The sequence below is a fragment of the Aedes aegypti genome, chromosome 3 (genome assembly GCF_002204515.2).
Source record: "Aedes aegypti strain LVP_AGWG chromosome 3, AaegL5.0 Primary Assembly, whole genome shotgun sequence".
NCBI lineage: Eukaryota > Metazoa > Arthropoda > Insecta > Diptera > Culicidae > Aedes > Aedes aegypti.
The window spans coordinates 281,268,482-281,295,915 of record NC_035109.1 but is presented as its reverse complement, the minus strand read 5'-3'; the positions used below and the strand labels follow the sequence as shown (position 1 = coordinate 281,295,915).

The window sequence follows — 27,434 nt, the reverse complement described above, 5'->3', positions numbered from 1 at the left end:
GCTTCAATTCTCACGAAAACATAATGTGGAAGATTTTTGATTAAGCTTACAGCGCCGTCCGAAAATGTTCGAACTATTCAATTATGTTGTTCAACTTTGCTCTGATCACATCGGTCACACTCCAACCTGTTACTATTTTTTACATATCATGTAATCATGTATAATTCACTAAATTGAATCCAAATTTCTAACAAAATCATTCTGAATAATAGGATCAGATTTAATGGATTCGAATTAGGGTAATTCAAATTCTCAACCGGCACTGTAATGTTGATTATTCATTTGACAAAAGGTGAAAGGATTGTGTTTTGATTCTGAAATAAGTTAAAATTAAGTTCTAATAACATCCTCAGAGCATCTTAACGTAGGGTTTTTGATAAACTTATAATAACGTTTATAATACATCTTGAGAACATTCTCTTTGAGAATTCATTTAATTGTTTTTTCGATAATAATTATAACATCCGAACAACTTATATATATAAGCTTTTTGCGTAGTGAACATATTTTTATCCGTCAAACGTCAAACATCGGTGTGCAAATGTCAACATTGTAAAATTTGCAGTAATGTTGAATGGAAAAACTCGCGCAGTAGCTGTTTCTTATTCATCGATTTGGAAGCGTATTCGACTACAATGATTAAAGCCAACGCAGGGAAAAGAGCTGCTTTAGAAGAGGCAAATGAAATCGGAAGAAATTGTGTTCAGCTTGAAAAAAGCCTATTTGCGGTAATCTGTGCGACTACTCGCTTTCGAGGCTTATGGTTCTGTTACCTTTTCATAGCAGTGTCTGCGATTTTTTTCACGTCATATTATCAAATCATTTGTTTTGTTTTGTGATTATGAAAAGCAACCGAATTGCAAGAATCATCGCTTAGCGATTTCTTTGCATTTCGATGTCAGTTGATTTTTCTCCTGCGGGTATGGTTATGGCGTTTTCGATCCTTCTTCAATAGTCGAATGATATCAAAATTGTATACATATTTATCAATTTCGAAGATTTTATCGATGTTTGCATCTTGTATAAAAAACATTATTACAACTTACATTTTACAACCTTCGATACATAAAGTTTAATAAACCGTTTTAGATGATTTGTTTTCTGAGAGCTATTTTATAACTATTTTATAACACAAGATGTCATGATATTCACTATTATATCTCTAATACAACAAGATCTGCTATCTGCTATCAGAGAAAATGTTTTCGGTGTTATTTGGGTTGAATATTCATACAAAAAGCGTTATGAGGGGGCAAGTGAGTGTCGAAAATTGCTATTTTTGAAGGTATTCAGTATTTGAACGAACCCCAGTTTTATTTTTTAAGAGGGGCTACAATTTTTCTAGTGGTGCTTTGAGGGGGAAGGTCATTTCGCTCATGGGTATGACTGTAGTTGATAACTGTGAAAGTTTTCAAGGAATACTATGGTGAAAATCAAGTTCTGTCTCAGTAAGCATGAATTGCAGGAATAAAAGAAGCAAAAGTCGTAAATCGTATAAATCACCCAGAAATCGAATTATGTATGTCGATTAGACTGGCCCTTAAACAAAAAAGTTGTAAAATTCAACGGGGCACCCCCTAGATATGTGCCTTAGGGTAAGAAAAAAGCTCTCTCAAAATTTCAACTCATTTGATTGCTCCCTCAGCTGGCGCATTCAATTTGAAGTTTGTATGGAATATTCGTCTCAAATATATTGAAAATTGATCCTATGGCACTGTTTCGTTTCGTACACTAGTTAATCGCGTTCAATTGAGCCCAGAATGACAAATTCACTAGTTGATACGCTAATGAACATTGTTGCCAAAGGTTGTATCTGGATTTAAGCTCATTTTCATTAAGCTTTCAGTTGTTGAAAGTTTGGCTTATATCAGCACTCCCGTACAATCACACATGTGCATGCACCTTGTGCCGCAGCTCGCCCAGCGTCATAGGTGGCTATGATGCGCTTGGTGGCTACCATCCAGCTAAGTTGAAGGAATACTATGCAATATTGCAAATCTACTTCAGATAGTTAAAACACAAACTTTATCAATTTGAATCATCATACAACCTTCTACAATATTGTTTGCTATAGTATCAAGTAGTGTTTTTGACATTTTGGGTTCAATTGAACGCGATCAACAATTTTCCTGACTCAAACAGGAGATGATGTGCTGTTTCCTATATGTTGGAGCTGAAAATCCCATATTAACTTCAATTCAATTGCGCCAGCTCATGGAACGACCAAATGAGCTGAAACTTTCAGGAAGTCTTCCTCTAACCCTAAAGAATAATACTGGTGGGTGCCCCGTGGAATTATACAACTTTATTTTTCTCCCATACTAAAGTGGGCCAGTCTAATGTCGATAAATGAGATGATGGTTTGCTATGTGGAACAACCACGTGTAAATGTTTACAAATAGATTGCTAATATCACGGATTTACACCGCAAGGACACGAATCTTGCTGTTGCGAGGATAACACGTTGTTGGAAATCTTCTGGCAACACGAATTACTTAGGCATGTGCGGCTATCTTCATTCGTGATTGAACAACCTATACTCGAGTCGCTATTCAGTTCATTCAAAACCCACGTATTGAGTGGTGGATTCACGTCTCGTCGTCGTCCGTGACCGGAGCCGCAGGTTTATAATCCCACTTTTCATTCCACAGTTTTTGTTAGATTGATTTTCGGGCAAAAATCGGGAAAGTCCGACGTTGATTGTACGTAAAGCATATTGCGGTATATATGCGAAATTAATTGCTCATAATCATCGTTCTTCTATACGCATCATACCACTTCGTTGGTTTCGTACCATACCGCTTATAAGGCTCATAAGTGATAGTATAGGATAAAGTTCAAGTGTCAAAAAGATCATACCATTAGTAGAGATTGTGTGTTTGAAAAAAATTGCAATGACGACAATATTCGGCTAAACCATAATTGTTTATGATTTTGTGATAAAAGTGATATCTAGAAAGTTTCATTTACTGGTCTATACTGTTCTAAATAATATATTACAATTTATCAGTGTTGCCAGGAATGGCATTTTCCTGTTTAGTAATATTATTTAGTATTATATAACGTTTCTAATATACGAATTTTGTTATTATTTCTAATTTTTGATAATCGAGGTTTAACATTGAACTGTAATGTAAAATTTTGTTCCTAGTTCAAGTGAAACGAAAGGCAGCGGTTGAATGAATTCACATTACTGAAACAAACTCGATATGTGTACGGTGTTCATACACATCTATCACCGTTAGTGTTGGTGGCTTTGTGACTGTAAGATACGCTTAAGGTGATAGTGTAAGTATCAGTCAGCCCTTCCATTCATTCCGTTGTTCATCAGTTTTTCTACGTTTCTGTTGCCCATCGCACATACTTTACACCGAAGAAAAGTTCAGTCGTTCTGAAGTGAGAGAGTGGTGAAGAGTGGTAAAACTGGCTCCAGCACGGACGTTTTTTTCCTACATTTAATTATTCCATTGCATAAATAGTTAAACACCCAGGCCATCACATTTGCCATTACTTGTGATACAGACAAAGAAGAAAAAATCGAGTGTGTGCATCGACCACAATGGCATTTCTTTCGATACGACTAGTGGCCACAGCTGCAGCGAAAAGTGCCAATGCAAACCTGGCGAACAATATCAGAAAGTGTACCCTGGATCGGCAGATTGGTTCCGTCGCACGGTTCAGCTCCGCTGTCTATCGGCTGCCACAGAAGCACTATGAACTGCAGCAAAGGCAGCAGCACAGCCAGGCGGCCCTGCTAAACGCTGCTATCGCTTCAGATCAGCATGTAAGCACCCCCACAAGATGTCCCAAAATTAAAACTCCTTTCATTGCTTATTAATACCTGATATGCTACCCGATAGTGTGCATTTTGAATATGTGTGTGATAACAAGTTTGCTGTGCTTTATCTACTCCAAGTTGAGTAAGTTTGAGCCGTACCTAGGTGTTCAAGTTTACAGGCAGGGCTAAGAAAAATGCTAATGACTATTTTACTTCCATTTAGATTCTTGGTCTAACAAACTTTAATGCAATTTCAGTATATTATTGTACCCTAAAGCGGGGTATCTTTAATAATGCAGTAGCTTTGATAGTCCGGAACTTCTGACATATTAAAAAATAACATAATTTCTGTTTATCAGTAATGAAGCAAAATGAAAGTAAAAAGTAAAGAATATTTATTAATACGAAACCATATTATGTTAGAGCTATTTTTGTTGGAGTTGCGAACATTTCAGGTTTTATGTTGAAATATTGAAAATTGATGCGATTTTAGCATTTTTTAAACATTTATAAATTCTGTCCTACAATCATCGTTTGATGAAGTTTTAAAAAGTTCGTCATTTATCCATGACAGCCTAGTTATAGAAGAACTTGAATGCGGTCTTAAATCTCTTGGTGAAAAGTATTTTTACAAATTGGGGCCATTTATGTAATCAAAGTCAGAAATTTACATATAACATTAAACGCCTAGAGGTATACTGTGCCCAATATACTTAACATTTTTCATTCGATCGTGTTAAAAATATACTTATTTATTTGGAAAAAATGATTGATTTTGTTGAACTCAACGTAATAAAAAATTTATTGATATCTATTCTGAAAATCTCTGAACAAATTGTTAAAGACTTATAATGGTGTTCGTCACGCTTTTTTCAACTTAGAGTCCATTCACGAATTTCATAACGCTGAAATTGGTCATTTTGTAACCCTCATAACACATTTTGTATGAATATTTGGCAAATTTGGTATGAGCTGTAACCAGTGCCGAATTTGGGCTTCAGGTCAGGTCTAATAAAAGAGGCCCCTTGAAACGAAATTCTGCACGTTCTAGGATTCCACAAACTAACGTATTGAATTTAAGTTGAGTTGTTCGTTCTTAAAGATATGAGGGGTTGACATCTTGATCGATTGTGAGCTATAAACATATAAAAATTCTACTGTTTTAAAGCTTTCCAAAAGTATTTAAAGGTTATTTTTGAAAAGTTGGCTATTTTTTTTTTTTTTTGCTTCTATATAGTTTGTGTGGAAAGCTTTAAAGCTATTTTTCACCAAAGATTTCAAACCTCTCATATAGAATTTGTCCCCTTGGCACCCCCCTCCCCCCAATTCTGGGCCTGGCTGTAACATCTTTAGAACACCCACCAGCGTTACGAAATACTTTTGTATGTGATTTTTTTTCTATAATTTAATGCAAAAAAACTTATCCATCATCTCTATTAATATTCTTCAATCCAGTTCCATCTGCAATGATATCAAACAGTAGTTTGGTTTTGAGATTCCATGTGCTTATATACCCATTATTGAAGTTACTTATTATAATTATAGCTGCATTCATTGGGGCCCAGATAGCCGTAGCGGTAAACGCGCAGCTATTCAGCAAGACCATGCTGAGGGTCGTGGGTTCGAATCCCGCTGGTCGAGGATCTTTTCGTAAAGGAAATTTTCTCGATTCCCAGGGCATAGAGTATCTTCGTACCTGCCACACGATATATACATGCAAAAATGGTCAATCGGCAAAGAAAGCTCTCAGTTAATAACTGTGGAAGTGCTCATAAGAACACTAATCTGAGAAGCAGGCTCTGTCCCAGTGGGGACGTAACGCCAGAAAGAAGAAGAAGAAGCTGCATTCAAAATGACAGCCAGAATTAGCGTTAAAACTCGTTTACTTGAAATAATAACATCACACCCGCACGAAATGGTGACGGAAATCGTTTCATCGCATAAAATTGCTAAGTTGCTGAGTTCATTTGTGCATTTTGTTTTGTTTATACGTGAACTTTGCACATCGTTTTACGTACATTCTGGTTGTCTGGGCGCAATCTTTCAACAGCGATCGATAACTAAGATACCAGCACTTGTTTGAAGAATAAAAATTAAAAACCTCAAACCAGTATGCAGACACTATTCCATTTTATGATATATTTTTTTCTGGACTAAGATAACTATCTTCCATCTTTGAAATATAACACTGTCGAAAACGCTCTCGAAGTGACCTACCGCGGGTCGTAGATCCATTCGAATACTATTCTTTCGTAATCTGGTAGATTGACGTTGTACAGTTGACCGAAATCTACTTTTTTCATTAGTTCTACTTCTCAAGCCAAAATTGAAATGGTGTTTCCGTTCCCGACCAGTGGATTACGGTGGTGGGACGTTTCGCATAAAGACGTTTTGCATAAGGATGGTTCGCATAAGGACGTTTGGCATAATGATAATTATATGCCTTCTTTAAAATGCCACATTGTATGAAACTGCTTTATGCGAAACGTCCTTATGCGTATCGTCTTTATGCAAAATGTGTTACATCCGTGGATTACAACAAATTGTATCATAATTATATCAAGATTTGCTACAAATAACAAGTTTTGTTTCATTTTTGCTAGCAGCACTTTGAGTTGATGCAGTAGCTAAATTATAACATAATTAAAAGAAAATCAGTTATAATAACGAAAGCTGTTTGGACCTTTCTTAGCCGAGGGGTTGGAGTCCGCGGCTACAAAGCAAAGCCATGCTGAAGGTGTCTGGATTCGAATCCCGGTCGGTCCAGGATCTTTTCATAATGGAAATTTCCTTGACTTCCCTGGGCATAGAGTATCATCGTACCTGCCACACGATGTACGAATGCGCAAATGGCAACTTTGGCAAAGAAAGCTCTCAGTCAATAACTGTGGAAGTGCTCATAAGAACACTAATCTGAGAAGCAGGCTCTGTCTCAGTGAGGACGTTAATGCCAAGAAGAAGAAAAACGAAATCTGTTTCAAATTTGTTTCGATTTAAAACATAATTATAACACAATTAGTTTTGGAATGTCTGAGAGGATGTGTTTAAACATTTGCGGTTTTATTTCATGTAAAGAAAATAGCAATTTTTTATATAATTCTGTCATGTAAAATAACAAAACCAGTTATAATTTTGTTTGATTTGTTACATAATGACTTACATTTTTATTTAAGCTATAACATATTTTGTTCCAGTTTTAATGAGGAAATAGTGTTACAGTTTCGTTTTTTTTTTGTTTAACTACTAACCAGCCAAAATATTCACAAACTTTGTTAGAAAAAACGTGCTAACTGTGTAACAAAATCTGTTACAATCAGTGCTGTAAACATTCGACACTTTGTGCGACGTTCGTTTCGTTGCCATGGTCAGCAGTCACAGCACGAGCTATAGAATGAACGTCGACAAACACAAAAAAGTATCAACTGAATGTCGTCTTACACGATGACATTTGCATAAATCATAAGTTTTGTATAGAATTCAGACATCGGATCATAAACAACATGAATAGTTCGATCTTGCATGTTATGTTGAATGTGACACACATACAGTAAAAGCAAAACAGAAACAAACAAAACCGTGATGTTGCCTAGCGAAGCTATCGCGGTCAGTGGCATTCAATTGACATTTTTCTTTTCGACATTCGTTTGATCGCTCGTGTTGTGCATGTTTAAGGGAAGCGCTGCCGAATATCAGCGAAAACGTGTCGACTATCGTGATTGCTTACAACACTGAATTCTGTTGTAATCCACATGGTCTGGTTACTCCGTCAAATTACTGCAGTTTTGGAAAAAAATCTAAGACTTTAAAATTATGGCTAAAAAATGTTTTGGACATATGAGTGTATGTTTTTATGATTATAACTTTTACTTGTACAGAATTGTTCTAATCTGATGTCCTGAAATCTAAAATACGTAGACAAAATGGACAATCCCTTCTTCTTTTAATTGACACTAAAATATGTTTGAAATCCTGCGCTATGCTTAAAATTTGAGTCAAATCGAATAACTTTTACCATCTCTTGAGCGATTTCAAATTCATAAGGATCTCCCAAGAATTGTTCTTGAAATTCCTCAATATTTCATCATAAGTATACCGAAAATTGGTCAAATTTAAGTGGTGTAGCAGCCAGTCATAATGCTTTAATCAAAATACCCCAAAATGAGTGTCTTCTACTTGTATATCCTAAACTAAAACTAAAGAGTCATGGAATATCAATTATATGTATCAACTGTTTTTGTATCAACAAATCTATTATCCTGGCTGATGTGCGATCATCAAAACAGTTTCGGCTCTCTTTCTGCTTTTTTGTCTGGCAGTAGCCAGACTGGGGCTGTAGGGCTTGCAGCTCGACGCGCAATGATCGTATCTTTCCGACCAGGTCTCGTCGATACTTGGGCAGTGATTCGGCACCATCCAGCAACCCTTGCGGCAGATCGGGAATGTTGTTAGGTGGTACTCGGTGCGGTGTAGGTTCCTGAAATATTTCAATTTTATACGGTTAAAACAGTAAAAAATGAGTAATTTTGGTGCTTCCAGTGTTCCATTTTTTTATTGATTCCATGCAACACGTTGATAGCCAATACATACCACAGGCAGTCCATTACTGCCGGAAGCGGTCGCTTCCGGTGGCATCATTAGCCGAGAACTTCCGGCAACAGCCGTCAAAACTCCGTTGTTTGAAACCTGTGGACCAGCACCGGACAGAGAGCTGAGGGCAGTTGCTGCAACCGGATTCGTCGAAGAGCACCCGCTCGCTGCAGATCCGCTGGAAGAACTCTGGCTGACAGGAGGTTGTGCTTGTTTCCGGATGATTTGTAGGATATGTCCATTTAGGCGAGGATCCGTGAACTGGGTAGTTCGATTGTTGTGATCTACGAAATACACCCGACCTGATGCGGTCTTTCGTTGTTCCCAACCGTGCGGCAGGGGACCCAAGGTTTCCGGTGCGATGTTTTGTGTATCGAAGTCTCGCGGTATCCGTGGATCGTGCCATGTGGACATTTTGGTTGGAATATGATAGAAATATACTTGTCCTTGTTGGGTAGTACGCATTTCTGTTAAAGAATATAAAAAAGTTAGATTGCAATAACCATTTTACCTTTATCAATCATACCGTAACCAGGAGGAAGATCAACTGCTGGTCGTATCACAGGAGCGCTCCCACGGCATTGTGGTGGCATAACCGGTGACGGCCGTGTCGTTCGAGATGACCGTCTACGCGAGGATGACTCATCCGTGTTACGCGAAGAGCGACGCGTTCTTTGTGCTGATGGTTCTCTACTTCCTTCGGGTGTGCTATTGAGAGCTGGCTGTTGAGGCTGAGGCTGGGACCTTCCCGGCCCTGATGGCGATTCCATGTGATGTCCATCCACTGTTCGACTGTTACCGTTGTGGTGATTGGCTGGCAAAAACGGAGGCACTTGTGGCTGCTGCTGTGACATCGACGTGTTGCTTGCGTTATCTCGAACAGCATGTGTCGGTGTGCTGTTTGCAACGGAGCTATTGTTACTGACATTCGAGTTCGCCGAAGAACCGTTCATCAAAACTCCGTTGCTGCTAACATTACTGGTACTGGAATTGTTAAACACTGAAAAATTACCTCCCCCACCTGCAGAAACGTTTGCAATGTTGCTGTTGTTACTGCTAGTATTATTACTATTACTGCTGTTAGAAGTCGGTGTGCTGTGTGCATTTGGGATAATGCCATTCGATTGAGGTGAACGTGCGGCGGACGGATCAAGCGATAGTGAACCAATTGCATTTGGCAAGCCCGATAACATCTGAGGATCCCTGCAAAAACGAATAAGATATTACGTAAACCGTTACTACCCAATATGTAATTCACAATACCTTAAAACTCCTTGATTCCGCGGCGCGGACAACTCAGTCGTTTGTTTCGATGTCACTGGGCTATTGACCTCGCTTAGCGGGCTAGTACTGGAGCTAGGCGTTATCAGCATGCTGTCATCACGTATCCGAGCTGGACTTTTCCCATCATGTCTTCCATGGCCTCCACCACCCCCATTACCCGGCCCAATCATTGAACCGTTCGTTACACCAGTACTTCCGTTCTCCACATCCTTCGGTCGGTCCTTGGATAAATTGCAATTTTCCTTGTTGTTGGAGTTGTTGAGCATTATCTCTGTGGAGTGCCTTCGACTGGAGTCACTGGATTGAATACTATTGATACTATTATTAGTGGCCGATTTCGACGGACCGGGTGGTATCGAGTCGGCGCTACTATTGTTACTGCTTCCGTTACTTAAAGCCGGAGGAAGGGAACCGGCCGGTTCCGTTGGTCGGTCCCATTGTGTGGTTTTGGTGACATGGTTCACGTAATACACCCGATTATTCTGAGTTAGACGCTCCTCCCAACCAGCGGGTAGTTCATCCTTCAAAATCTCTTCGTCGTCGTCTGGGCCCCGTACATCGCCAGCTGGGCCAACGATTGCCAGTGGAGTACCGCCAGTGGTACCGTCCCGGGACATGAGAGATACGATGATCTGTCCTTTAACCGGATCCGGATCATCATGTGAGGCTTTGCACAACTCTAGTCGTTGGTCTGTGAAATGGAATAGAAAACAATATATTAGTGCTGCTGCAGCAGTAGGTAGGGTGCAGAACCACTTGGGCACTTCCATGGGGGTTTTTCCTCGGCCGAATTGTCTGAAACTTTTCAATAAGGAGCACTTCACTACGACGTATATTGTAGCCAAATATGAGCTTTGTAGCTTTCAAAAAAAACCCACTGCCGAAGTGAATCAAAAGTGCCAAGAATTGGGTCTGGTTCCCTATCTTATAAACCAAACGGACCATCGTAGTTATCATGAAATTTAGGTTTCAATATGGTTTCGTGGGTCAATATCTAGACTAAATACGGTACACGGAGATTTTTTTTCGGATTCCCTGGAACCGGTTCCGGAGTCTTCAGTTGGGGACCAAAAGTGAATAGCGTTAACGTTAGCGTTAGCGTAGTTACGGTATACTTCGTAGATTGGATACTAGCAACATTCATGTTTCTTTTTAATAATCTCATCCTGACTACTTTCAAGAACAAGGCAGGGGAGTATACCTTGTTCAAATCATAAACAAGAAAACTAAAAGCATGAATATCGCTATTCCCGGCCACGCCCATCTTTACCGTAACTTGGGATAGAGGAAGGAAATGTTGATGTAGCACTTACTTAATGAGAGGCCACCGACTCAGCGACACCCTCATAAGTGCTACGGAGTTGGAGGTTGGGGAAGGTATATTGTCAGGATTCGCCTAGAAAGCTGGTGATAGACCATAAATATTTGTTGCTTAAGCGTTTTCAAATTAATCTTTTGAATGCCGGCAATCAAAAGAGAAAACAATAGCTTATTTATAGTATAAATAGTATTTCGCGAAATGCTTGTCGATTGTGCAGTAATATTTTTGCTCAATAACCAGTCAAAAGCAAAACCGATCCCTCCAGGGTCATCGGATTGTATAAAATAACGATACGCGTAAAAAAAAATCTCCGGCGACAAAAACACGCGCGAAACCTTGAACAAAATCTATCTGACGATGCAGAGCCGAACTGTCCTGCTTGGGCTTTACGAAGCACTACCCAGCAAGACGCTCCAAAACAGGAAAAAAAAACAAAACAAAAAAATCTCCAGCGACGAAAACACGCGCGAAACCGTGAGCTAAATCTATCGGACAACAGATTTTCAAATGCATATTTCGATGGAAAAATCGAATGATTTTGTATGTTTCATAGACGTACTATGAAGTAAAGACATTGAATTTGTTGTTAGACTCCACAAAACGTATATGCGTCTGAGATATCATTGCGGAAAAGCGTCTAGAATGAATTTCAGCTACTAAGGGGTCCATTACTAGCATTGAAACCCTATATCATGCGACACATCAATCTTAAAGATTTTACAACAGAAATATAATACAACGCTTATTGAGTAATTGTATGGAACATAGGGCCATCTACAAGTACTTCCAGAATATCCTAGACACGATTCCGGGACCCTGGAAAAGGAAATCAATACGATGATCGCAGACCATATCATGCGACACATCAATCTTCAAGATATCTCACCAGAAGTATAATAAGGCCATAAAGTAATTTATACTCAATTACAAATACTTCCGGGGTGTTCTGGAGCCGATTCCGGAACCCTGGAGAAAAACATCAATCTAATGATTGCAAACTTTATCATGGGACACGTCAATCTTCATGTTTTTTCTCTGGTATAATATGATACGAATTGACTAATTTCTTGCAACATAGGGTCAATCACAAGTACTTCCAAGATGTTATTTATTCTGGAGCCGATTCCGGGACCCTGAAAAGAGCATAAATCCAACGATTACAACCCATATCATGCGACATCATCATTTTTCAAGTTTTTTTCGCTGGAAGTATAATACTATGCATACTGAATACTTTCTTGCAGCATATTACTCAATCTCCCGGCGAAAAACCTTGAAGATTAATTTGTCCCATGATATGAATTACAATCATCGGATTGACATAATTTTCCATGCTCCCGGAACATGCTCCAGGATATCTCGAAAATACTTTTAAATGACACTATGTTCCACACACCCAGTAAACACAAACTCGTATACGATAGCGCATAAGAGTACAAATGTGGAGGCGATATACGTACATGCGCCATAAGGCTACGTGCAAGATGTGCGTATATCGCCTCCACATTTGTACTCTTATATCCCGTCATATACGATGGTGTGTTTACTGGGCAATTACTCAAAATGCATCATCAAACCTCCCGGTGAAAAAAATTAATGATTGGTGTGCCACATGATAGGGGAAGGGGTGGTAAATTGAACACCTTAAGGAAATCATCTTGTTTCTTATAGAAAAACGAGAAATTTGTATAGATCTACGCACAACATCAAAAACAGGGATGTAATCTATAACAGCGACATGGATTCAAACTAAAATAGACAAATGTTCACATATTTTCATCGCTATCAAAAAGTGATGCAAATGTTCTTTATACCTGCACTATGTGGGTAAAATGAACAGCGGTTGGTGGTAAAACGAACACCATGCAAAAAACGTGAGCAAAACACATATTTCCGAAAACTTTCATTGCCCCACCGAAAATACATCCATTAATAATTGCAACCCATTCAAAAAGAATTCTAAAGGTATCAGATTTGACATCATATCATAACGATATTCACCTTACTGAAAAACCACAAGTCTTCCGAGCTAAAAGTTAAGTAATTTTCAAAAGTGGTTTTCTAAAATCTTAGTTTCGTTGATATTTTCACTTCAATTGACCTACGTATTAACTCGAACACTCAGATTTATGAGTAGATGAAAAAACCGAATTTAGTACTATACCATTTAATTCCACTAGAGTTTGTATCCTTTGACAGATACGCGTATTTCGACCTCAACTGTAAGGCCGTCTTCAGTGTCGTGTACTAGACTCGACTTGAAGAAAACCATCGTATGCACACATTATATATTAACACTAGGTATAAACGTATTCCCCTACCAATTATTATTATTTTTTTTTTAACTTAAAATTTATGAGCTTTAGGTGCCACCTTAGATTTGGCAGAACATATCTTTTCAGAAGGACATACAATTACGACGGCCGATATCAAAATTTTGAGAAATGTTTCTTCTCCTTGGAAACTGGATGTGGCGGAGAGTCTGGAAATTTGCAAACAAGTACCTACGACGCTACTCAACAGAGACAACGACAACGGCAATACATGGCTATTCAACTTGGTACCTACTAATCGTTCCCGTGATGTACCTTTCAGCATTTAAAGTATCAACAAAAGAGGGATGGAATGTACCTAAAGCTCATAAATTATAAGTTAAAAAAAAAATAATAATAATTGGTAGGGGAATACGTTTATACCTAGTGTTAATATATAATGTGTGCATACGATGGTTTTCTTCAAGTCGAGTCTAGTACACGACACTGAAGACGGCCTAGTATAGCTAGTTGAGGTCGAAATACGCGTATCTGTCAAAGTTGTTGAAAAAAAATTCGGATATTTTGGGTTATACATTTTCGGCTGTTCTGTAAAAACTCCAATCCAAGGTCCAATTTATATACAAAATATAAAAAAATATCAGTAAACCCAGACTTTTCATCTCTTTATTCACTGAAATACAACGTCCAATTCAAAATATTTTGCTTCAATCCATGTAATTTTCGCTCAGGGAATTTACGTATACGACACACAGTGATTTTATCATTGGAACCAGCTTTTTGTCCAACAAAAATGTATTTATGAAATGGTTTGTACTATGATTACTGATTAGCTTGTGTGCCAACAAAATATTAAAATGAGTATTATAACAAATGCGTGAGAAATAATATAAACTTAAGATGCCTCATTTTAAAGATTACCTAACAAAATTGGTGACTTTTAACTTTACTTTGGACTGTAATCCCTCTACAGGCAGCTTCATTTTTTACCGCAAAATTAAAATTCAAATCGTTATAACTTTTTTGTTTTGCAATATTTTTGCACCGTTTTTTCACAAGTTCTCAAAAAACTCTTCTAGTTTTAGGATCTGTGTCGATATTGATCATTGGTCATCTGGTGTTGAAGATATTCCAAAATTCCTTGGGGGACCGACCCGTAACTAGAACCCCCCGTTAATTTCTCAGGCTGCAGAATTTTAATCGCATTCGGATATTCACTCTTCGGAACAATTCATTAATGAGAATATGTTGTGAAAAAATGAAGCAATTTGGTGCAGCCGTCTCTAAGTAATGATCATTTAGGTTTCTGGAACCACGCTGGCCAAATAAAGATCTTAAAAACTTCGAAAAACATCATATCGTAATTTTCAGATATCTCCAAGAATACTGAACCGATTTGTATGATTTTTTCGGAGTAGCTTTTGATTACCTGGCGTTATATAGCCCACATTTTATTTTTTTGATAAATTGATCAAAAACAAAATGGCCGCCAAAAACATTTTATATTGAAAATGTCGGTCCCCCGAAGAACATCGGAATATCTTTAAAACCAGATCACCAATAATTAATATCGACACGGATTTCTAAACTAGAAGAGTTGTTTGAGAACTTGTGGAAAAATGGTGCAGAAATATTTATTTTGCGGTAAAAAATGAAGCTGCCGGTAGAGGGGTTAAAAATGCATTCAATGTTATTTTGGCGAAAACCATTCACATTTCATGACAATCGTCAAATTTGCCTATCATAATTTAAAATCGAGCTCGTTTAGAGGTAAAGAACCGAAGAAATAGTTAGGTGTCAAATCAATTCTTCCTCAGATGAATATGCTGTCATTAAAATATGATTGTACTCTACAAACTATTATCTATCAATGATTATATTTTTGTTTTTAAATTGCTCCCACTATCGCCCCCTTTCTAGCATTTTCGTCCTCCAAATTCAGTTTTACAAATTTTCGCCTCCTTGGACCTGAAAATCGCCCCCAGGGGGGCTAATCTGGTCACTTTGGGAATCACTGGTCTAGAGCAATCGAAATGCTTCTTTGACGCTAATTAAGTGCTGTGTAAAAGGAGTTACCTATAGCAAATTTGTTACATATTAGACACATAACCTTTTGTCTCTCTCATACTAGTGTCTCAATTGAATTTGAATTCAAATCGCACTCTCACTTTTCATGAATTGGAATTTCTATCTAACAAAAATTATTGGTGTAGTTTTACAGGTCACACAGCGTAACAAAAATGACATTTTTGCGTGTGTCAAAAATCAAATTATGTGTCTCTAGTAGATTTTGGGCTGTTGAATCAGATGCCGTTCTCAGAAATGTTCCAGCACGTCACAATTTTTAGCTACAGGTCGCCAAAATTGCATAAAACACTGGTTTTATTGATGTTTACATAAAAATTAAACAATGATTTATCAATTTTTTTTGGATCTAATCCACCAAGCATACAAAATAGAACTTCAACATTCATTTCAGATATAATTTAGTTGAAATTGCACGGTTAAATTTAGATTAAATCGTTTTTTTTCAACATGCATACAGTCTCCATACAAAATTCTTCGTTTCTCTTATATGGCAAAATACAAAACTTTTCTAAACCAACAAAAAATAACATTTGAGCATTGGAAGTATTATCAACAGGGTTGGGAAAAATCTTGAAATTCACTCTACAGTAGCCAAGCAAAGCCAATCACAGTCAGCGAAGCCAGTGAAACTCACTCCCATCGCTGCTGTAGGCAAAAAGCCTTGGAAATAGCAAAACACCTTACTGTAGAAAAATGTTCTATTTCCCGCTGCATTTCCCGCATTCAGAGCCTTCAATGACACTCATGATTTAGAAAATTCGTGCACCCAAAATAGGCTACTTGATGAGATTCACGTTTTTGAACTACTGTACTGGAGAGCCATGTGATTTTCGCGAAAATTCAAGCCTACTACTATTACCATTCCCAGCACTGATTATGAACTTTGTTTATAAGTATTGTTATAAACATGAAGTTTGAGTTCTGAGGCAAATTAAGCAAATAAATTGCCATACAAGCTGGCAAACTTGCATGCATTTTCAACAGCTAGTATCTAAAAAACTAGACGTGCTATGATGTTTCTGAAAATGGAAATGTATTCAGCAATCTTTAATTAAGTTAATAGCGGTATTTTGGTGCTTGAGACAGAACCGTATTCCGCAGTGTCATCCATAGATCACAAAGGGATACTGTGATGAAATTTTCCAGTGTTCAAGGGAAGAACTTTTTTGAAATAATTCAAAACAATAAAAATGCGCGGAACTTCTTAGTTTTCTTTGGGATGGTACACAAATTATGTCACGCTAAATTTCAACTTTTTTGTCACGTTTTATGAGTCCTCCGAAATTTTTGTAATGCTTGTCACGCTTGGCTCAACCCCCTCCTCTCCTCGGAGCATGACGTAATTTGTGCATGACCCCTTTATATTTTGTATGATTTCTGGATTAACTGTATATCTTGCGGTTCTCGTCTTGTTCTGAATGTACAACAGCAGAAGCATTACAAGGAAGAATTTATCACACTTTTGATGCTATTGCTTCGCTCACTGCATTAATCGCATGTCCACTGCGCTATAGGCAAAATATACAAAAGAGCATGTGGTATTCAGAGCAGAAATTTGCCAGGTCAAGCAAAACGTTCATATAGCCTTTTGATGAATTTGATTAATTTTTTTGACGGGTGGAAGTTGTGCATGAATAATTGACCTACCACAACAAACTCACAATGTAGCGTTTTCCGCTGGCCCATCCTGTTAGCGAGTTCGATATATTTATAGGCCAGTTCAATCGTTCAACTGCAGACCGCCCCTCTCGCAAGTCGATGTGCATTCACGATGCGGTTACGGCTGGTTTTGTAGCGCTATAGCGCCAGAACGTTTGATTAGCAGCCACTTTCTTGGACTTTGTACGGTTTCATTGCGCACTGTTGTAGTCGTAGTCGTCACTCGCTATGCGCTTGTTACCGCTATTCATTGGTGCATTCGTTACAGTTCGTGATGGGATGCAACTGAACGTTGCAAAATAGTGGGACGATGAGAAACCAGATAAAATGCGTTGCTCTGTGATGCTTTGTTTTATTCACGGTATTAATGATGATTTACGATCGGCAAAATGCGTTGTCTAAAGAACAAAATCATACAAATCAATCCATTGAATATATAAAAAAAAACATTATCTCTGTAGAATAAAAGGATACAAATCAAAGTATTGAATATAGAATAAAAGGTTTCCTATTCGAAGTCATGAGTTACTTTGTGGTTTGCATACCAAGATACCAAAGTACAAGGCGCCACATCACAACTCAATATCAGTCTAGTCAGAGTCTGTCTGTTTTATGAAGATTAAGATAAAATTTATCGGCTTGCAGTATGTTTCCTTGAAAGATAAACTTGATATCAATTTCGAAGCCTGTGCTACTAGGTCAGTTTGGACAAACTTTTCAAAGAGTCGATTAGATTACTTTTCATGCTAAATTCAGTGTCTTCAATATAAATCGAGACACTGAAGGAAGCGTCAATACAAAGTTCCTTATTACAGGGCTGGTAGCACAATGTCTTTTTAGAGGCTTGTATCTATTTTAATGCAGGTTTCCAAAAAGTCTCTATTTTTATGAAAGGTCTATTAAAGTCTCTTATTAAACGAAAATAATCTCTAAAGTCACTGCTTTCATTTTTTTCCTTGCAGTGAATTCTCTTGTGGAATTATTCTCCGGGAATTTTTTTCATATTTCTCAAGGAAAAGCTTCAAGATTTCTTCTATTGATTTCTTTCTTGCTTCTTGAATACTTTCAGGAGCTCTTCTAGGCGTCCCTTCAGAATTTTCTATATAGATTTCTCCCGGACTTTTCAAAGAATTCGTCCAGATTTTTATGAGAATCAATTTTACGGATTTTATTCAGAATTATCCCCAGGCAATCCAACGGAACTAGCTCCAGTTATTTTCACAGCAATTACTCTGAAAATTTCCCCATTTACTATTTGAGAATTTCCTTCAGAAATACCTATATCTATCAATTCTTCTACCGATTTCTCCAGTAGTCCAGTAGTAGATAGCGGTTTTCAGATCGTGATCCACGGAGCACTTGTATAAAGATTTGTTCGAAACAAAATACTATTATTCTCGTTATCACAGTCCCATGCTTTCTGGGACATAAAGTTTTTTGTAGTACACCTCAACCTCTTTTTACGACCGTTATCGCTTCTTCTTTCTGGCGTTACGTCCCCACTGGGACAGAGCCTGCTTCTCCGCTTAGTATTCTTATGAGCACTTCCACAGTTATTAACTGAGAGCTTACTGTGCCTTACTGTGCATGCGTATATCGTGTGGCAGGTACGAAGATACTCTATGCCCTGGGAAGTCGAGAAAATTTCCAACCCGAAAAGATCCTCGACCGGTGGGATTCGAACCCACGACCCTCAGCTTGGTCTTGCTGAATAGCTGCGCGTTTACCGCTACGGCTATCTGGGCCCCTACAACCGTTATCGGGGGGTCGTAAAAAAAATCGGTCGTAAAAAATCAGGGTTATAATTATGTTTTTGAAAAATGCAACGTCTAGATGCGGAAATACTGATTCGACATTTTCGGCAAAGTTGAAGCATGGGTTGAGAACTTTCCAAAATGGTCGTTCAAGTTTTCATATTTTGGTAATAGATGGCAACACTGCTCGATTGTTATCAAAAGAGCCAATTTTATGGGGGTGTGATATGCAAATACCAAAAAAATTTAGAGATAACGATACCGAATATTCACCAAAGTTGAAGGAAGTGTTGCGTGCCATACAGTCGGCCGAATCATAAATGTTCATGTGGCTGGCAACACTGTTTAAGAAGAATAAAGTAAAGATCAAAACCATCAAACTTGAGCGGAACAGAAAAATATAATGCTTAGCAACTATTATTTTGCGTATTTATCAGGATCCTGACCACTTAGAAAGATGGCGTCTTCGGCAAAGTTGTTCAGTAGCTCAAGGACTATCATTATAAGCGCTATGAGGTTCAAAATTTTGCCACCAGGCGGCGCTAGTGAGCATAGAATTTTTGTTTTCCGGATAGCTCCAGATCCTGACTACTTAGAGAGATGGCGTCTTCGACAAAGTTGTTCAGTAGCTCAAGGACTATCATTATAAACGCTATGAGATTCAAAATTTTGCCATCAGGCGGCGCTAGTGAGCATGAAACTTTTGTTTTGCGGTTATCTTAGGATCCTAGCCACTTAGAAAGATGGCGTCTTCGGCAAAGTTGTTCATTAGCTCAAGCGCTATCATTATAAAAGTTATGAAATTCGAAATTTTGCCACCAGGTGGCAATGAGCATAGAATTTTTGTTTTGCGGATAGCTCAGGATCCTAGCCACTTAGAAAGATGGCGTCTTCGGCAAAGTTGTTCAGTAGCTCAAGCGCTATCATTATAAAAGTTATGAGATTCTAAATTTTTCCATTGGGCGGCGCTAGTGCGCATGAAACTTTTGTTTTGCGGTTATCTTAGGATCCTAGCCACTTAGAAAGATGGCGCCTTCGGCAAAGTTGTTCAGTAGCTCAAGGACTATCATTATTCTAGCCAAGAGATTCGAGATTTTGCCACCAGGCGGCGCTAGTGAGCATAGAATTTTTGTTTTGCGGATAGCTCAGGATCCTGGCCAATTAGAAAGATGGCGTCTTCGGCAAAGTTGTTCAATAGCTTAAGGACTATCATTATAAAAGCTATGAGATTCAAAATTCTGCCATCAGGTGGCGCTAGTGAACATGAAACTTTTGTTTTGCGTTTATCTTAGGATCCTAGCCACTTAGAAAGATGGCGTCTTCGACAAAGTTGTTCAGTAGCTCAAGCGCTATCATTATAAAAGTTATGAAATTCTGCCACCAGGTGGCGCTAGTGAGCATAGAATGTTTGTTTTGCGGATAGCGCAGGATCCTGGCCACTTAGAAAGTTGTTGGGCAAAGTTGTTCAGTTGCTCAAGGACTTTCATTATCAAAGCTATGAGATTCAAAATTTTGCCACCAGGCGGCGCTAGTGAGCATGAAACTTTTGTTTTGCGGATAGCTCAGGATCCTAGCCACTTAGAAAGATGGCGCCTTCGGCAAAGGTGTTCAGTAGTTCAAGCGCTATCATTATAAAAGTTATGAGATTCGAAATTTTGCCACCAGGCGGCGCTAGTGAACATAGAATGTTTGTTTTGCGGATAGCTCAGAATCCTGGCCACTTAGAAAAATGGCGTCTTCGGCAAAGTTGTTCAGTAGCTCAAGGACTATCATAATTCTAGCCAAGAGATTCGAGATTTGGCCACCAGGCGGCGCTAGTGAGCATAGATTATTTGTTTGCGGATAGCTCAGGATCCTGACCACTAAAAAAGATGGAGTCTTCGGTAAACTTGTTGAGTAGCTCAACTTTGCTCAAGACACCATGTCTATGTAGTCAGGATTCTGATATATCCGCAAAATAAAAGTTTCATGCTCACTAGCGCTGCCTGGTGGCAAAATTTTAAATCTCATAGCTTTTATAATGATAGTCCTTGAGCAACTGAACAACTTTGCCCAAGTCGCCACATTTTTGAATAGTCATAATCAAGAGCTATCCGCAAAACAAAAATTCTATGCACACTAGCGAGGCCTGGTGGCGGAATTTTGAATATCATAGCTTTTATAATGATAGTCCTTGAGCTGATGAACAACTTTGCCGAAGGCGCCATCTTCCGAAGTGGCCAGAATCCTGAGCTATCCGCAAAACAAAAGTTTCATGCTCACTAGCGCCGCCTGGTGACATAATTTTGAACCTCATAGCGTTTATAATAATAGCGCTTGAGCTACTAAACAGCTTTGTCGAAGACGCCATCTCTCTAAGTGGTCATGACCCTGAGCTATTGGGAAAACAAAAAATCTATGCTCACTAGCGCCGCCTGGTGGCAAAATCTTGAATTTCGTAATTTTTATAATGATAGCGCTTAAGCTACTGAACAATTTTGCCGAAGGCGCCATCTTTCTAAGTAGCCAGGATCCTGAGATATCCGCAAAACAAAAGTTTCATGCTCACTAGCGCCGCCTGGTGGCAAAGTTTTGAACTTTATAGCGTTTATAATGATAGTCCTTTAGCTACTGAACAACTTTGTCGAAGACGCCATCTCTCTAAGTGGTCAGGATCCTGAGCTATCGGGAAAACAAAAATTCTATGCTCAATAGCGCCGCCTGGTGGCAAAATCTTGAATCTCTTGGCTAGAATAATGATAGTCCTTGAGCAACTGAACAACTTTGCCGAAGACGCCATCTTTCTAAGTGGCCAAGATCCTGAGCTATCCGCAAAACAAAAATTATATGCTCACTAGCGCCGCCTGGTGGCAAAATTTCGAATCTCATAATTTTTTAAATGATAGCGCTTGAGCTACTGTACAACTTTGCCGAAGGCGCCATTTTTCTAATTGGCCAGGATCCTGAGATATCCGCAAAACAAAAGTTTCATGCTCACTAGCGCCGCTTGGTGGCAAAATTTTGAACTTTAAGCGTTTAAAATGATAGTCCTTGAGCTACTGAACAACTTTGCCGAAGGCGCCATCTCTCTAAGTGGCCAGGATCCTGAGATATCCACAAAACAAAAGTTTCATGCTCACTAGCGCCGCCTGGTGGCAAAGTTTTGAACTTTATAGCGTTTATAATGATAGTCCTTTAGCTACTGAACAACTTTGTCGAAGACGCCATCTCTCTAAGTGGTCAGGATCCTGAGCTATCGGGAAAACAAAAATTCTATGGTCACTAGCGCCGCCTGGTGGCAAAATCTTGTATCTCTTGGCTAGAATAATGATAGTCCTTGAGCAACTGAACAACTTTGCCGAAGACGCCATCTTTCTAAGTGGCCAGGATCCTGAGCTATCCGCAAAACAAAAATTATATGCTCACTAGCGCCGCCTAGTGGCAAAATTTCGAATCTCATATTTTTTTTAATGATAGCGCTTGAGCTACTGTACAACTTTGCCGAAGGCGCCATTTTTCTAATTGGCCAGGATCCTGAGATATCCGCAAAACAAAAGTTTCATGCTCACTAGCGCCGCTTGGTGGCAAAATTTTGAACTTTAAGCGTTTAAAATGATAGTCCTTGAGCTACTGAACAACTTTGTCGAAGACGCCATCTTTCTAAGTGGCCAGGATCCTGAGCCATCAGGAAAACAAAAAATCTATGCACACTAGCGCCGCCTGGTTGCCAAATCTCGAATCTCTTGGCTAGAATAATGATAGTCATTGAGCTACTGAACAACTTTGCCGAAGACGCCATCTTTCTAAGTGGTCAGGATCGTGAGTTATCCGCAAAACAAAAGTTCTATGCTCACTAGCGCCGCCTAGTGGCAGAATTCCGCAATTGAATGACCACCATATGTTAGCCCTTGAACTACTGAACAATTTTGCTGAACATCATGATCCTCTATTTTGAATACTTTTTAAGATAATCATCATTTATAAAAACGGTCGTTAATCTAAATTTCGGTCGTAAAAAAGTGGTCGGAAAAAGAACTGTCGGTAAAAAAAACGGTTGTAAAAAGAAGTCGGAGTGTAATTCATCATGGAATTTTTCCAAAAAACCTTAGAAGAAGTCGTCAAGGACTTTCTACGCCGATTTTTTCAGTTCTTCTTCTAGACATTTTCGTATGGATTCCTTCACAAATTCATCAACATTTTCTCCACGAATTACTTTCGCAGTTTACCCAACTTCCTAATAAAATTCTACTGAACATACTTATGAAAATTTTGACAAGGAAATCGCTTTCGGCGATGCCTTGTTTAGTAATAGCCACATGAGCAAGAAATCATACCGTTTGCAGAAGTCATGTGAGGCATGCAACTTTGATAGTGTTATTCATAAACTATGAATCTTAATCATGGAAATCATTGTTTCGAAAAGTTGAAGTGTTTACGCATGAACAAACTCAATTTTAGCAAAAACCTAAATTTTTACTAAGCTCTCAAGAAAAAAAAGAATCACCATTCACGCATTGAAAAAAATCCATCGATAAATGTTGATTAGAACTTTTTACGGGTAGGGTCCATCCGATCAATGTTACCCACTCATCAATGTTTTACCGGGTTACGGTATATTCCTGGTTTTGAAATTTAAAAACATATAAGTTCAATCATTTGGCACTCACCGCATCAAAACAGCGGCACCACCGTATATGGGATTTAACAATGTGACAGCATGCATTACTGTTCTGTCAAACACACAAGTCTACGGTGGCGCTATATATGCATTTCATAACGGCCGTTTTGGTTGTTTTAATGATCCATTTCGGAGGAAATCTTGAGAAATCATTGGAAGCAGCGCTGGAGAAATATTTGCGCAATCGATGAAAAAATCACTCCGTAAGACTTAGAGAAATTCCTGAAGCAAATAATGGCGTAATGTCTTAAATAATTCCTGTAGCTATACTCGAAAAAAAAACTGCTTAGTTTCTTTAAGATATCTTCAACGAAACTCATGGAGGATTTTCATAAAAAAGACGTTTAAATAACAATCATTCAATAATTCCAGAAGAAATCTTCGGAGTAATATCTGAAGGAAACTTCGGGCAAATACCTAAATTTGTTTTTGATGAAATTGCTGTAAAAAATACTTGAAAAATGTAATGCAATTGCAATTTAAATGATCTGGCCGAGGCAATTCAAAAAATGATAAAATATAAATGTCTGACCGGGGTTTCTGTCATATTTCTCTATTTCATTGCTATTCGGTCCCTTTTTGGTTCCAATTCAATCTTTTTTTGGTCCATTGTTTCTACCATGAGGTCTCTAAAGTTCGTATTTTTAAGAAACTTACTTGTTACCAGCCCTGTTATCAATTCGAAGACAACTTTGACAAGACACGTATTACGTATTTCACGTAAAATAAAGTGAAACGGTTTCTATAGATTTACATTGTAGAAGTTCGCTTCAGCATATTTACGGTATGCTAAGAAAATGGGACGCTAATAACACTCTTGTTACTTTTGATAATCTCATCCACACTGTTATTAAGAGCAAAGCTGAGAATTAACCATGATCTCGATTCGAAGAATACAGTCGCCTCTCCACATCTCGACATAGGGAGAGATATCGAGATGTAGAACATCGAGATGTGGAGAGTCGACTGTAATACCGCAAGGAAAAAAATCGCTCATCTCTACCTTAGCCAATTTGAATGTGTTTATTTAACGAAAGCTATTGGACCCAGCAACACACTCATATATCCTACGAAGTTGGAAGTTAAGTACTCAGGCTTATTCTGCGCGTCGCGTGAGTCCAGACTAGTCGATGTCACCTCGAGTGATGTGAGACGCAGCTTCATTTTTCACCACAAAAATATTCAAATTGCGATAACTTTTTAGTTCCTAATATTTTTGCACCATTTTCAACAAGTTCTCAAAAAACTATTATATTTTCAGAATATGTGTCAACAGTAAACATTAGTCATCTGGTTTTAAATTTCTCATATATTTTTTTCACCGCCATTTTTTTTGCCAATATAATAAAACAAAAATATGTAGGTTATACAATGACAGATAATAAGGAGCTGCTTTGCAAAAATCATTCAAATCGGTTAAGTATTCTTAGAAACGACTGCACCAAATTGATTTTTTGTCACACACTCTCATTAATGTATTGTTCCGAAAAGAGGATATCCGAAAACGATAAAGATTATTGCAGCCTGAGATATTTACGTAAGTTATGGCTACACGTCGGATCCCCAAAGAATTTTGGAATATCTCTGGATCCTGCTGACTAATGAACAAAATCAGCACAGATCCTAAAAATAGAATAGTTATTGACAAATGGTGAAAAATGGTGCAAAAATATCGAAAAACAAAAAAGGTATTGCGATTTGAATATTTCTTTGTGATAAACAAAATGATGCTGCTAGCAGCTGTTACTAGCAGCATCATTTTTTACCACAAAGACATATTCAAATCGCAATAACTGTTTGGGTTAATGAAATCGGCGAGTTGACAATTGACTTGTTTGAGAGTATCCAGTTTTTTAGACATTCTGATTCTTCGTTAAAAATTGAGTCAGAATCCAATGTTTCATAATCTTTAGTGTCCTGGAACTATTTGTAAAGCACGTATGAAGTTACAGTCGACTCTCCTCATCTCGATGCTCTATATCTCGATATCTCTCCCTATGTCGATGATTTCTTAGGTCCCTTCATTCTCCATACATTTTTACTCTCCGTATCCCGATATCCTCTATATCTCGATATCTCCCTATCTCGATGTGTACTTTGTTGATTTCCGTTCAAGTTTTTCTCTCCGTATGTCGATATTCCTATTATCAAAAGTTACTAGACCCGGTTTCACTGATTCAAAACAGTTCGAGAGCACGAAGTGACGTCTACTTGTTTATTATTTTCCTGGTAACGGAGTGGTTTTCAATCTAGTATTCATTAAAAATGCGTTCTTTGTCTCGATCTCTCCCTATCTCGATGGTCCCTTCAATATCGAGATGTGGAGAGGCGACTGTAGTATGAAAATCACGTTTGGATCACCCCTTAGAAAAATTTGCTACGGGACGAGCTGTAATGTAAATTGAATTATGTAAATTGAAATGTCATTGGTTCTACAGATTGAAATCTTGATTAATCATTGATAATGTCAAAATTAAGATATAAAAGTGCAATGAAAAAGTATTCTTCTTAGAAAAATATGCTCTTTCGATCAAGCTACGAAAAACTGTACTAAATTCTTTAATGAATGTTCGAATCCTCTGAGCAGAATCTCATATAGAGAAACTTAAAAGTAGATGGAGTACCGTGTACCTTTTAATTCCGCTCCTAAATGCTTATCTTTGGCAGATACGCGTATTTCGACTACCACTTGCAGTCTTCTTCAGTGTCAGTTGTGGATACGAGTAACTGACACTGAAGAAGACTGCAAGTGGTAGTCGAAATACGCGTATCTGCCAAAGATAAGCTTTTAGGAGCGGAATTAAAAGGTACACGGTACTCTATGTACTATATTGCTAAACAACCCTATTGTCACGTCATTCGATTCGTCTCACCTGACCTGAAGCGCATAATAAGCCCAATTATGCTGTTAGAAACAATGTTGGCAGACTGACACTGTAATTTCAATCAATGAGGTCTCCCATCAGACCAAACTCATAAGAGATCTGCTTCGAAAATCTCATGCTTAAGTTTTTCGTGGAAAATCTTTCAATCACTCGCAAACCGTCAAAAATGATTCAGTCATAAAGCCTAGAAAACTTGTGGAATCAGTATGTTGTTGTTTACTTTAGAGACAATTACTATAATTCCACCAGACTAATAAGAAATCATTGCTTTGTGTGAGTAAACTGTGGAAATATGAGACAATGATTCAAACTCATCCATGATTTTTTGACTGCTGAGTTGCGTGATTGACAACTCACGCATGAAAAAATTCAAACGTGAGTTATGAGAATTTGAATCCACTGACCAGAAATCTTCTACTCGATGCTACTTATCTTTCTTGGCATAACCTCCTCACTGGGACAAAGCCTGCTTCTCAGCTTAGCATTCATAAGCACTGCAACAGTTATTAACTGAGAGCTTTCTTTGCCAAAGTTGCCATTTTCGCATTCGTATATCGTATGGCAGGTACGATGACATTTTATGCCCAGGGAAATCAAGGAAATTTCCATTACGAAAAGATTCTGGACCGACCGGGAATAGAACCCAGACACCTTCAGCCTGGCTTTGCTTTGTAGCCATGGAATCTAACCAACTCGGCTAAGGAAGACCCCGAATGCTACTTGAGAGTTTCAAATTCAAACTTTCGAGTACAACGGACACCCTCTTGATCTGTGTCTCAGGGCTAGGAGATTGTCCTCAGAAAATTGGAACTCATTTAAATTATTCAAGAGCTGACGCTTCAGCCTCTTCATTACTCCCTCGTTCAGTAGATTGCATAATTGCATTCAATCAAGCCTGATTGAAATAGTAGACTAATAATGGTACTATTTGAAGCCATAACAAATATAATTGTAGAACTTGCATCAGAAGTAGAGTGTATAAGCAAGACCATATCAAAAGTGACGGGTTGCGGATACTTGTCGGTCGCTGATCTTGTCGCATTAGGAAGTTTTGATTAGCAGGATTACCACAAAAATGTGCTTGGTTGTACACTGATCTCACAGTTATGAATCATTTAAAGCTTAAATTTGAAAAACTACGGAAAGCT

At 38.3% G+C, this 27,434-nt stretch overlaps 1 protein-coding gene across 7 annotated transcripts in view; it reads left to right on the top strand.

Annotated features, from left to right (window-relative positions):
• The first annotated feature begins 2,534 nt into the window (after positions 1-2,534).
• LOC5571014 (transmembrane protein 53-A) overlaps positions 2,535-27,434 on the top strand; it is a 40,687-nt gene continuing 15,787 nt past the window's right edge. The window contains exons 1-3 of one of the 7 annotated variants that reach the window (XM_021853754.1): positions 2,547-2,623; positions 3,152-3,288; positions 3,480-3,784. In XM_021853754.1, coding sequence (XP_021709446.1) covers positions 3,560-3,784 — 225 coding nt within the window. In that variant the 5' untranslated portion in view covers positions 2,547-2,623; positions 3,152-3,288; positions 3,480-3,559. Of the gene's footprint in view, positions 2,703-3,151; positions 3,289-3,350; positions 3,418-3,479; positions 3,785-27,434 lie in introns of those variants that run through there. The other 6 variants (XM_021853755.1, XM_021853753.1, XM_021853758.1 and 3 more) reach the window with 6 other exon arrangements.